Source organism: Fusarium venenatum (genome assembly GCF_020744135.1).
Source record: "Fusarium venenatum strain MPI-CAGE-CH-0201 chromosome Unknown EDB82scaffold_3, whole genome shotgun sequence".
In the NCBI taxonomy this organism is placed as follows: domain Eukaryota; kingdom Fungi; phylum Ascomycota; class Sordariomycetes; order Hypocreales; family Nectriaceae; genus Fusarium; species Fusarium venenatum.
This window is the reverse complement of record NW_027072131.1, coordinates 340,670-353,551: the sequence shown is the minus strand read 5'-3', so window position 1 is coordinate 353,551 and position 12,882 is coordinate 340,670. Positions and strand designations below refer to the sequence as shown.

The 12,882-nt window shown below is 44.6% G+C and overlaps 2 protein-coding genes across 2 annotated transcripts; one reads left to right on the top strand and one right to left on the bottom strand.

Annotated features, from left to right (window-relative positions):
• The first annotated feature begins 516 nt into the window (after window positions 1-516).
• On the top strand, window positions 517-1,977 carry EDB82DRAFT_202690 (uncharacterized protein). The gene is made up of 2 exons (XM_025726273.2): window positions 517-880; window positions 937-1,977. Exons 1-2 carry the CDS (start codon window positions 667-669, stop codon window positions 1,773-1,775), a joined length of 1,053 nt encoding a protein of 350 aa, XP_025580856.1. The 5' UTR covers window positions 517-666; the 3' UTR covers window positions 1,776-1,977.
• A 3,450-nt stretch (window positions 1,978-5,427) lies between these two features.
• EDB82DRAFT_502747 (glycosyl hydrolases family 31-domain-containing protein) lies at window positions 5,428-9,481 on the bottom strand. The gene is made up of 8 exons (XM_065608693.1): window positions 9,020-9,481; window positions 8,503-8,969; window positions 7,487-8,450; window positions 6,735-7,434; window positions 6,646-6,687; window positions 6,229-6,600; window positions 6,059-6,178; window positions 5,428-6,011 (listed from the first exon to the last, which is right to left on the bottom strand). Exons 1-8 carry the CDS (start codon window positions 9,313-9,315, stop codon window positions 5,721-5,723), a joined length of 3,252 nt encoding a protein of 1,083 aa, XP_065463743.1. The 5' UTR covers window positions 9,316-9,481; the 3' UTR covers window positions 5,428-5,720.
• Between the last annotated feature and the right edge of the window lie 3,401 nt (window positions 9,482-12,882).

Genomic DNA, 12,882 nt, shown 5'->3' with positions numbered 1-12,882 from the left:
TCTCAGCTACAGACGTTGAAGCCATCTTATCTGTACCCGATTTTAGTCGTTCGATTGCGCGGATACATACGGTATCACGGTATTGAAAATAACCGCTAGATATAATTGTTGAAGCCACATAACTTGATTCATTCATCCTCCCCTCATGCTTCCGGTAACCGTCATTTCTGGACGCTGGAATAACTCCGAGGTCCACTAAGTGGCTCACCATGAAGGCCCGGCAGACTGGGTCTTTCGCTTTCTGCCTTGTAGACCGGGAGTGAGACGCAAAGGTGGTAAGTGAACTTTGGTTGATTCGCTAGCCTTACGGTGGAATCTGTTTGGTAACTATTACCTGAACGAGGTTGATCGTCAATGACTACCATTCTCTATTGGCCCTCGCTCAACTACCGGGCGATCGCCCGCCCACCGCATGTCTTGGCTTACCTGTCAAAGCGCTCGGATAAGGTAATTATTTATTTACCGAACCATTCACCGTCGTGCGCTCGGATAAAGGATTCGGACTCAGCCAGTGCTCGGACACTTGAAGGATTGTATGTGCCTTTTCGACTTCCTATTCTTAACTGTAGGACTCCTTGGAATGTTGATCGTGATATGATAGGATCCATTTGTCCCCGATGATAAGCAAAGAATAGTTCACCGATATTGAATGGCATTCGAGTATAAATGGACAGACAAAGTCCCCTTCATTATTCTAAGCTCATCAGCAGCTCATCGCTTCACACCAATCAAACACCACCTCAACAACAAGTCGACTCTATTGTTCCTGTTTCAGCCATGAAGACCTACGCGTTTATAGCCTCACTTTTTGCCTCAGGTGCTCTGGCCCAGAGCGCTGTAGCTGATTGCCACCGCGAAAAGTCCCCAGATTGGAAAGACTGTGAGTCTTGAATCTGACATCACATGAGCGATTAAAACTGACAATGTCGGTAACAGGCGACAGTCTCTGGAATACCCTAGGCTGGAGAGCTGGCAGCCCCAGGGAAGTCACCCGCAACTGCGGCAGAGACACAGACATCAAGTCTGGGTGCCTTGTTTACTACGAGGGCTCATGCCAAATCGCCCAGTGTTTTACTAGCGATGCATGCGTTGGCACCTCCGAGGGACTCATGGTGACGTCTAAGAAGATCGTCGAGAGTCAATGCAGACGCGATGACCTCGGTGGTCGTTTCACCGACGGACCCAACAAGTACTTTGAGATTATTCGCTACACGGGTATTCCTAGCCCTCGCCGTCGTTCTGTACCATTTGGACAGGAGGAATACTCTCTGGCTGAGTACGAGCGCATCTTTGGAAAGGACCGCGACATTGCCTTCTCCAAGGTCATTGACCAAGATGACGGCAAGGTCGAGAAGAGAGATGGCAAGTGGATCAACCTTGTTACTCGCCAGGGTGTCATCAAGCCCGGTGAGCGCAAGCGAGTCAACGCCAATGAGCTCGCACCCGGTATTGAGCAGACTTGGGAAGAGTCTTCGTCTTACAGCATCGAGGTCGGCGCCACTGCTGGCGTGTCTGCTGGTCTTTTCAAGATTTTCGAGGCATCGGTGCAGATCAGCACTAGCTACACTGAGTCCTTCAGTGCCGGTAGTTCTCTCAAGTACAGCAGTGGAAACTGTCCCAACAACGCCAATGTCTACTACGCACCTGTCTACACCATGTACGAGGGTAAGTTTTCTGACCGGGATGGCACGTATAAGATCTGGGTTCCTCGGAACGTAAATGGTGTGCTTGAGGGACGATTTGTTGTTGAGTGTGTTGGAACTACTCCCGCTTAATGAAGAAGTGGAGAGAGTTGGGTGGTTTGACATTTGTTTCTCGAAAAGAGATGGACTGGGTGGTGGTGAATGGTGGTCTGGATGGGCTTCAACAGGGACCTCCCCATCATGCAGTCTTAAGGATGGATCAAGTTGACTGAAGGGGATGCGAGGGGAAATGAGTAGATTGGATTACATTTGATGTAGATATAAGTAATTGTTGACTGTTGCAAAAATATTCGTTTTACTGTAAATCCCTTAATGTATCGAGTCTACACACTTGGAACAGTTGTTCAAGCAGCTGAATATGCGCAACTACTCCTTCGTGAGTTACACGCCTGTGAGTAATAAGGTGTGTCTTGAGTTGCTGCTTATGAATCGTTTCAGTGGCATTCGCAGCTGTTTGCGAATATTGTCTCAAAATAAGACAGACAGTAATCAGGTGTTTGCATACAAGTGAACAAAAATGCAAGACAAGCGATGGTGGGAAGGGAAGATATCAATAACGAAAAACAAGAACCAAGGTTTCTAAAGCGTATCGGACATCTCCGGGAAAGGTCTTCTGAGCGTTGGAGCCTTCGAAAGTTCTTAATGTTCAAGCTGAAAGTGAAACGGGTGTCTTGTTACTCGAATCCAAACCCGATCTGGTTTCCATAAAGGAAAGTTTAATTCCGCGTGCAAACACCTTGCGTCTTGAATGCAAGATTTATACATGAGTCGTGTGAGCCTGCATCGGGATGTATGCAAGTACGTAGCAAGTGATATACCCATACCAGTGACGCAAGAAGCGGACATGCCCAAGACAAGCTCAACGTACTTTGATATATCCATCATCACGTATCAAATGATATAATGCGAAATTGTATCAAGTCAACGGGCGGTTTTGATACATCTGTTATATACTTCTACGCTTCCTTCCACATCTGCATGTCTTATACCTTGCATTTGCGTGGTGAGTTCTTAGCGGTTAAGGTAATTAACTACAGTCATTCCTCTTTAGATCAAATACAATAAGTGCAAGTACTTTATCTTTAGTATTTGACCTACAACTGAAAAAAGTTGTTATTTTCTGCTTCCCAATTTTATGCTGCTGACATCATATTGTAGTTTCGAGGCGCGACAAGCTTGCATTCACGTTGCAGTTTGTGTACATTGAACATACTATGTAGTTACCCCACTTTCCAAGCGTTCCAACTGCTGGCACTATGCTGTCTCAAAGTGTTGCGCCTGGGCTAAGTGTAGGTTCACTCGCGGATTGCATTCCACTTGTATGGTCTCAGCATGTAGCGATGTGGGGGCAATCATTGTAAGCTTGCACGATTATCTCCTCCACCTACTAGTACTAAAGTCCAAGTCCAAGAACCAGACAATGAACAATCGACCGCGGCAATTTTTCCAACCAATGATTAGCATCGTCTGTTTCGAGAGCATGGAGTTCCAAAACATCTCGAATGCCACTGTCTTGTACGCATCCAGTTTATTACAATTGCTGATTCGTTTGTATTCTATCATAAAATATCAATAACTTCTTCATATAACAGGAAGTGACAAGTGAAATCGGAAATCTGCTCTTCGTTATATTGTTTTCGTTCAAGCGGACACTCGTTTTCAACATATCAGCCCCTATCATGCCGAATGAGTTATATTTCAATCAAGACGTCTTTGGGAGCTTAATATGCCACGTGTTGATTCCTTGTGTATCGCTCCCTGAACATGTCGCGCTTCACATGTCCGTAATGACATATTACCTAATCAAAATAGAGAAGTAACGTGCTTAATGATCATCTGTATTAATTCTTCGCCCTTGTTTCTTTTGACCCCACAATAACCCTGTGACCCAAGGCCTGTGCCGTGTTCAATCGTTTCCAGGTTTCTAGTTCACCCAACATTTCAACTCATTTTGCCCGTGTGCAAATGAAAGATTGTTACCTGGGGGCCTTGAACTTCCATTTTTAGGAACGGGTATGGAAAGAAATCCCATCTGTGGACCTGCATACTTTCACCCCAAGTGGTGGTATTTGAAGGCAAGTGTTCAGTCCCAGAGATAGCCCATACGATATGGTGTGAGAAAGACTGTTTTCAACTTTGTAGTGATATACCAATATATAATTATTATTAATAACAAATTTGAGAAATATAACTATTGGTGATCTCTGAACCTTCATGCTTTATTCTGAAACTTTATAAAGATTTTGAAATATTCTTATCAGCCTCTACCCGTTGTTTGTGACTTCCAAGAAGTAAGGTCTGTATAATAGTATTCCCCATCAACAACCTAAGGCGTGACCATACCTTTGTCTGAAAGGAAATATCGCTTCCTGGTAGAAGGTCGTCATCGTATTCGCAATTTTGGTTGTTGTGGAAGAAAGTGTGAAAAGAAGAAGAAGTGTCTATCTCTGGAACGTGGAAAGTTTTAAATGAATCATAATAATGTTGCTACTATATACTTTGCCTTCTATAACTCTGAGTGGACAGTTCGCGTTCATTGTTCAATTCTTCCCCGAAGAATGCATTGCTACCAGAAATCGAAGAAAGGTAATCCATTACATTCTATTAGAACAATTGTAAAGTGACTCGTCAAATACCAAGGCATCAATATTAGTTTTAGTTGTAGTTATTAAAATCATAGATAGATGCAATGTGTCGAAGAAGTGTTGCGGCTGCGAAACTGTGTTCAGGAAGAAAATGTTTACTCCCGAAATACCAAGTTGGAACAAGCTTGAATACATTAGAAGAGTTGATGATAACGTGCAAGAGGTAAGATCAACCTTGACTTCTTATGTCTTCAATCGGAGCATTCTATCCTCCATCTCTACTTTATCGGCTCAGATATAACCCGTAGAATGTTATACTCAGTAATCATTGTCGTTGTCGTCAGTGGTTCCAAACGAAATATAGTCTCCGACCGTCCGCCGTACAAGACTGTGGATATTCCCATACCTGTCTTGGTGGCGTTGAAAAGTTCTGTTCAACCACTCATCCTCGTTGATATATGGAATGTAATGTTCTTTACACAATTGCAGAAGACCGTTGTCATATTCCTCCGACCTGTATACAAACTTTCGGCAAAAATAACAGTATTGCCATTGCGCGCCAAACCAATCTTCAATGTGGTAATGTATAAAACAATCTGTAGTATTGCATTTCAAACACACCGTCATACCTTTATAAGGTTCGCCGATTCGTGTGAACCCCCATATTACTTCTATAGGCCCGTCACCGCTTATATCCAGCGGAAGGCGTTCTTTGAAACGTAGACGGTGGATAAGATAGAGAACTCTCGAGTTTAGCCCAAGGGATGTGCTGTCAATCGGGTCGAGATAATCGAATATCATGTGCTGAAGCTCGCGTGTAAGACGCAAGAGCGGGAAGGGCTGACTATCAATGAGTGGCCGTTCTTCAGCGGGAGAGATGGTGTTTGTCGTATCAATGGTTAGTAGACGGAGAAATGGGTGTTGGGTTGACGCTGTTGATGACTTTTGATTGTTGTAGAAAGGGTGTGAAGGAAGAATGATTGTAGCTAGTAGCGGGAGAATGCCCTTTATATATTTTAGAATAAGTTTGTTACTAGAAACTTTACATATCAAAACCTTGCTACAGACCGGGGCTTCTGGTAAGTTTAGACTTATAGAATCGTCAACAAACACCAACCAGAAGACGTCAAAAGCATACGTAAGTTCAAAGAAATTGGATTTAAAGTTCTATTAATGTGAAGTTGATAATCTGTTGAGTTACATGTGGATATTTCAGGCCGATTTGTTGTATTTGTAAGTTCAAGCAAAACGCAAACGTTTCAAAGAAATAACACTCAATTTGACATTCCTGCAATCTGGTTGGTCGCTGGCCATGTTAGGGACAGTATGAACTCCGAAAGACGAAAAGGAAATGGCAAATGGAAACACCAATAAAAACCACCATAATGTCACTCGACATCCAAGAAAGGTGCTTGTTCTTCCCGTTCAACTCTTACTTCATCTCGGCGTAGGCCACCTGAATAGTCACACCCTCGGTATGCGCTTCAGCAACCGGTACATTGACAACAGTAGCCCGAGATCCGGTATCAGTCCTGGAGGTGACATTGCTGTTAGACGAGTCAACCTTCGCAGTGTTGATGTCGACTGAGGGCGCATGCCAGAGAGCGAGGGTGTACTTCGTTCCGATCATGAAGGCGAGATCACCGAAGCCGTTGAAAGGTGACTTGATGGTAACGGTGCGAATGAACTTAACTGCAGTTTGTTCGTTGAAGGATTTGGTAGTCTTCAGAGGGTTAGCATGAGAGTCGTTCGTTGTGCAGAGGGATGTACCTGGGAAATCTCAACCTGACAGTATTTGTTGGCCGCCTTCTCATCGCTAACGTTAAGACCACGCCCAACGACGGGAGCACTGTCTCGCGAGATACCATCATCAAGATACATGATGTAGGTCTAACGAGTGTCAGTTCAGACAACTACCAGCTTTGTCAGATTGTACTTACGTTGTCCTTTCCTGGGTAAACATGCAGTGTAATCGGATTAACGTCCTGTGCAGGAAGCGAAGGATCAGGGATGTAGTCTCGGACTTTGATCTTGGGAATGATTCCACCCTCACGGATGTACATCGGTGTAACGTAGGGTAGCTGAGAATCCTGGTCACTGATGCGACAATCATACTCAATTCTACTTCCACCATTGGCAGGTTCAAGCAGAGGAGCGCCAAGATCTTCATCGGGTCGCAGATTCATGGTGTACCACTTGTCAGGGTAGGGGAGATACAACTTGCGGGTGCGGCGCTTGGATTCCGGGATCAAGGCTGGTGCGACGAGGAGGTCGTTTCGCACCATGTATTGGCTGCGAGTGAACTTTTGGTTCTGACTGGTTAGCAACGTATACACTCTGGGTACAGGTATACTAACATCAGCACTGAAGAGACTACGGTCAATGTCATCGGTGATAACCTGCATCAAATATTAGCAGCATTCATACCAACAGGAATCAGACTGACCATGGCTCTTGCGATTGGCAGTCCGGTAACCATATTCTCAAACATGGCGTCGTACATCAGCTGCATCAAACTGTACCGCAGTCGAATCAGGTAACGACAGATTGGAAGCACAGCACGGTAGATCATCGCTTCCTGTCCTTGGAATCTCCAGCTATTCGCCTCGTAGTACTTCTGATACGCATACGGTTCTTGGAACAGCTTGCCATCCTTCCTCATCGTTCCTTTCCTCGGACCATCAATCCAGTCGCGTCGCTTGGTATAGTGGTTTCTGAACCACGGAAGAAGAGAGTAGGCAGAATACCAACGAATCAGCAACTCCGGGTTGACAAAGTCGCGCTCAGAATCAATAAACTCGAATCCACCTACATCTTGGCCGGAGATGGTGATACCGGACATTCCCAGAGCAAGAACCTGTGCGACCGAGATGCCCAGAAATTCCCATGTAGAGGCGTTGTCACCTGTCCATAGACCTGCGAAACGGTGACTGCCGACGAAGCTTCCACGGCCAATGATGAAGTTTCGTCTGTTCTCGCGCCACTCGAGATCTGGACTGACTTTGTGGATGTTGTTCAAGCCGTGATAAGTGGCTTTGTGCAGATTGTAACTGTAGAGTGACCAGATCTCGATGGCCTTTTTGCGTGTGGCCTTGGTGGAGTCTTGACACCAACCATCCGAGTCAAGGTTGAGACGGAACGGGAGACTGCTGTCGTCAGTGGATGGACTGTTAGAAACTTGAAGTTGACCTCACTCACCCTTTCATATCACCGTACTCTTCAGCGATGCAAGGCCCCGTCATGTCCTGCCAGACGAAATCAAGTCCACACTCAAAGAGATACTTGTACTGCTTACCCCACCACTTTCGAACGTCCTTGTTGTTCAAATTGGGATAATGACCAGGATGACCATTTCCCCACCCATAGAAAACACCACCATGGAAAGGCTTCTGACTGTTGAAGTTGTCTTCGAACTTCGACTTGTCTTCCTCAAAGTATGGTGGCTTCTGTGTGTTGGGATTGAGGAAGATCTGGTTTCCAACAGACCATCCTACATAGCGCTGATCCCACACATTGGGAGCCGAAGGGTCAACGTCGCGGTCATCTTTGATGAAGCGTCCATCCTTCAGACCCTCGTTGAGAGTCGAGTAGGTGTCACTGGGAACCGAGTTGATGTATGGAGTAATGTTGGTACTACACTTAACACCCTGTTCTCTCAGAGTCTTGAACATCTGGACAGGATCAGGAAAATGCTTATCACGCTTGTCGATGGTAAAGGTTCGGTAATCGTCTTGCATATCGACATCAATGTGCATGCCGTCAATTGGGAAGCCGCACTTGCGATATTCAGCGACTGACTCGAGGACAGATTCTTGACTGTCGTATCCGTAGCAGGCCTGATGGTAGCCAAGAACGTATCGGGGCTTGAGGCGCGGTTTGCCGACAATAGAAGTGTAAGAAGTGATGAGATCCTGCATACTGTCTGCAGCGACCATGATGGCGCGGAAACTGTTGAAGCGCGTCGCGACGCGAATTGCGCCTGTATCCTTGACACCTACATCAACACAGATGTGGGAGTAATTGTCAATGAACGTTGAGACCTGTGATCGATATCCAGGGTGGGAGTCAACCTCGATCCAGAATGGCTCGGAATGATAGAGAGGCTCGCGATCATCTAGAGGTCCTTTTCCATAGACGTTCTGGTACCTCATGTTGTCAAAATCTGCAGCAATCAGGATTCACGTATGCATACACCGTTTGGCCATTTGACTCACTGAAGTAGTTCATGTACGTCTTCTTCTTGAACAAGTCTTTTCCGCCTTGTTCGCCGAAACCCATAAAGTCCGCAGTGACAGACTTCTCGATGGACAGAATTGTAGCTCTCTCGGTGTATTGCAGGCCCCTAGGTCGGGTCTTCCAAATGATCGCAGCCTGTGCGCCTGCAGTTCTAGGAAGCTCAAGCTGCTTAGAGCTTGCGTAGTTAACGCTCTGGAGCTCAGGGAGCTTCTCGGCAGGAGGGTTGCTTTCGAGCACGCGAATGACGGTGATCTGAAAGGGGTCTCGTTGTATCCAGATTTGAAGCTGGATTTGACGATTGTGATTGTTGGGGTTCAGGACGGACTGGAAAATGATGTATTGAGGATCTTCGACGAGTTCAACATTCCAATCAATGTTCTCGAGGCCATCGAGGGTTTCAATGAGACCACCAGGGCCACTCAGAGTGTCTTTGACGATTGTTCGGCTTTTCAATTGTGAGATACAGTCCATACGTCGACATTGTTTATTACTTACGTGTTGAAGTCGGTAAAGTCTTCACCATTTCGATTGTTAGGATCGAAACGAATCTGCCAAACCTTGGGTCTCATAAACTGAATCAAAAGAAGAGAACCATCGTCGAAGCGAAAAATGCGACCGTGAGAACAAGCGGGGTTAAGCTTTCCATCACTCAAAAGTTGGTCATCCTGATTTAAGGTGATTGTTCGAGGGCGCTTGACTTGAGTAGCACCTGAGTCAATACCCTGGAAGAAATCATCTGACTTGATAAAAATGTAAGGATCACTAAGCTTGGTATCTTCTGCCCAACCCATGGTGATGATTCAATGTAGGTGTTAGTTCGGAGACTGAAAGAACGGTTTGAGTGAAAAGGTGAGGGACTGGAAGAAAACAAGATGAGCTAATGTCTCGTATTCATACACTAATGTGTTCGTCTTGGTTGTTCAGCTTTCCTGTCGTGCAACAATTTCACGGTCTGTGATTGATTGAAAATGCTGACATTGCAGTAATATTGCGGTGAAGAGACCCTTCTTACTCACATATGCATTCGTGTCATTACGGTCATGAATTGACCACCATTATTGGCCAATCGCTCATCGCTTAGCGAGTACGAGTCTTTTCAACTGATGCTACCCTACAGATACGTCTACAGTCAGATCCTTCAGCCAACGCTTCTTATCGGGAATATCGCAGTCTCTCTTGAGACTAGAAAATAGTAGCAATAAAACAATTGCAAGCTATTAGACCTCACTCTGTCCAGTATTTGTTTGCGGTATCCTTGAATGCTACGCGACGATGTTTATGTGTGGAGGGTTCCTGCGGAGAAATAGAATTGGCCGACGACTCAAATAGGGATAGTGCAAGAAGTCAACTCAGAGGAGGGGAAGCCGGGAGGTCAGATTGCGAAAAGAGACAGACAACAAGTAAAAGACATACCAATTAGTGATAGATCACGGTAGCAGGTAAACGACGATGTCACAGTCATGTTGTGATTCGCGCCTAGTTACAAGTTTGTCATAAAAGACTGGGGAATCCACTGGAGGAAATGCGGCACCGGGATTGGGCGACATTACGGTCACGTATGTTGATCCTTAATTCAACGACACGGGTCAGCGTCCGTTTCTTAGAAAGAGGAACGAAGCCTCGTAAAATCCTCTTTTCATTGTACCTTATGTGGGACAATGGTTGATGATAACAAATTGCATTGCATCGATTTCCGATGTTTTGAATATATGGATCCATTGATTTGTTCAATCTCAATGGACTGACGCATATGTGTATCCACCAGTTTCTTCAATAGGCTTGTCACCGTTGTTGTATTCCAATAAAAAAGTCATACGTGATCCAATTTCGAGCTTTGCTTCAGCAGAATGGCAAAAGCGTGCATGAATTTGAAAAATAAGGTTGGTGGTGATGCGTGACAACAACCGACTTCAAGACAGAAAGGCGAGGTAATCTTTATCGAAGCCGTTTTGACTATGCAAGCAGTAAACGCAAAGGACAGAATTGTTTCTTTCGTGAAATAATCATGCAGATTTAGATTCATATTATAGAATAATGATAAATGGGATTGCTATGTAAAGCTCTTTACCTGAATGATTAAGAATTCAATAAGATGAAATAAATTGGTACCAGGTACCGGGTTGTTGGTATTGTGGTACATAGCTCCTGAATTTAGGGCGGGGTGCCACCGCATTCTGTCACACATGCTAATTGTTATACAATGAGTAGAAACAATGATCTCGAGAAACGAGACACTGTAGACATTTGATCTTGTAATACACATCATCTTGTCAGCAGTCATTCCCAAATTGGTTCTTTGAGATTCTTATTGGCTGATGTACTCATCAAGATACAGCTGAGAGATTAATTTGAGCCAGGAGGCTTCGGTGCAGTACCTTGGAAACAACTACAAGCCTGCCGATCTTGGCTCAGTGCTCCGGAATTTGCTTCCCATGAAATCGCACTCCCACGATTCAGCTACGAGACACATTCCCGCATCAGACTTGATCGCAACTCAAATGTAATAACTTGCAACGTCACGAGGCGATCTCTAACTTGCATTTCAATAAGTAGACGAGACCCTTATGCACATGACAAGTTGTTGAGACTGTGCCTTGGGAAGACCCTCCTGAAAACAAAACCAAGATTGATATTGAGAATGTCGTTTCGCTGAATGTAATAGGTATGAGAATATGTATCTCAAGACGCTGGTATACAATATGGAATTGGCATTAAAGCCTGTGCTACTCCCACCGTTTGAACGATAATTAACGCGGCAAGGGCAATATCTAGCGATGCTATGCTATAAATCGTTCATATTTGAAGTTATCTTGTGATATGTCTTGCCTGGTGATGCCGGGCTTGTACTGGTGTTTCGTTCTGCCCCCCGATCAACTCGTAGACGGGAAATCGGACGTCCGAACGTGGGAAAACTTCAGATCCAGTCTGGTAACTCGTCAGGTGCTCCTCATGACGACTCTTACTTTATCGAGTAACTGACTTGTCTCATAAGTCTGACCACGGTATAGAAAATGAAGAGTAATGTATACGGTACTTTGAAATGTCATCCTTATATTACAGTCTCAAAAGACAATCAGATAGTCAACACCTGTCACAAGACTAGACAAGATGAGGATTATCATTCACATCTGGCTGGAAGAGTCCCCTGGGAAGTTAAATAGGTATTGCCTAAACTTGACTTTAACTAATAACTTATCTTTCTTGTCGAATTCAACCCTTATATTCAAACATCAGGACTTTGGGGTCGGAACGGTGTTCGAAACTGTTTGGTGTGGTGAACCATGGCCGGCTGGTGCTCCATTATTTTGTCTCTATGCAAAAAAAAAAAAAAAAACACGTGTGGTGACATGTATTTGCTTCATTCCTCATGACAACTTTATGGTCACGTTTCAGGACACCAGTCATTACGTTCAATTGTTTGTAGATTGTTTATTCGAACCGGGTTTGTCAAAGATCTAAATGATCTAAGCTATCGGTGTCAAGCAAGTACTTGTCGGCTATACTGTGGTACCATATATTATCAGCAGTTGGGATTGTCAGTGCCATTTCTCGGTCGAGACTTGTTGTTCAAGCCGTGACACACATTTAACGAACATCAAAGCCGATTGGGATTAACAGTTGGTTGTTTCTGCGAGTAAGTTCGAGAGTGCGCAATGCATCGATATCAGTGACCACGTTAGTCAGTATAGGAAATTCAACAAGTTCGACCACGACGAAAGACAAATGGAGATATAGACCATGTAATTAACATCTTTGTGCTGTTGCCATGGATTTTTAACTTTCTGTTGAGGGTACATGGCAAATGTCGCAAGCGTGCAAGATAAATGCGTGACATGTGCCGCCACGCTCCAGCAAGTTTCACGATACGTGGAGAGTACGTGAAAAATGCAACTGGCTCACCTGCTATAATATCCCGACCGTCGAATTTCTGACGTTAGTCAGGACGAATTACGACCATTGGCCAACTCCTCTCTTGTGTGTCCGATGCTTCCAATACCAAAATTCTACTCGTCTATAGCAGTGGCCCCTGACATAGAAGCTATCTTTTGAAAAAAAAAAAAAAAAAGTGAGTTCACTCTCACCGCCTGGTTTGAAGGACGTATAGCTCATTGGTTTCATTCATGCCTCAATTTGACTATGTATTGATATAATACAATGCGAACAATTTTTCAACAATATTTGTGGTGTGTGAAGGAAAGACGGATAAGAAGTGAAGTAATTAATAATATATGATAATTACATCATTGGTTCCTTTCTCATTGTAACTTGAGGTCCTCAATGTGGCATTAACGCTGCAGTTGTGCTGTTTGTACACAAAGACTACATGCATAGGGTGTGAGCCTTGCGTGAAAGCTACT

Bases quoted from the DNA above. Each gene is read 5' to 3' on its own strand.
- EDB82DRAFT_202690 (XM_025726273.2), top strand. From the start codon at position 667: ATGGACAGACAAAGTCCCCTTCATTATTCTAAGCTCATCAGCAGCTCA. The intron at 881-936 runs GTGAGTCTTGAA...TGTCGGTAACAG, and splicing joins GTCCCCAGATTGGAAAGACT to GCGACAGTCTCTGGAATACC.
- EDB82DRAFT_502747 (XM_065608693.1), bottom strand. From the start codon at position 9,315: ATGGGTTGGGCAGAAGATACCAAGCTTAGTGATCCTTACATTTTTATC. The intron at 7,435-7,486 runs GTGAGTGAGGTC...TGACGACAGCAG, and splicing joins GAGTACGGTGATATGAAAGG to TCTCCCGTTCCGTCTCAACC. The intron at 6,688-6,734 runs GTCAGTCTGATT...TATTTGATGCAG, and splicing joins TGCCAATCGCAAGAGCCATG to GTTATCACCGATGACATTGA.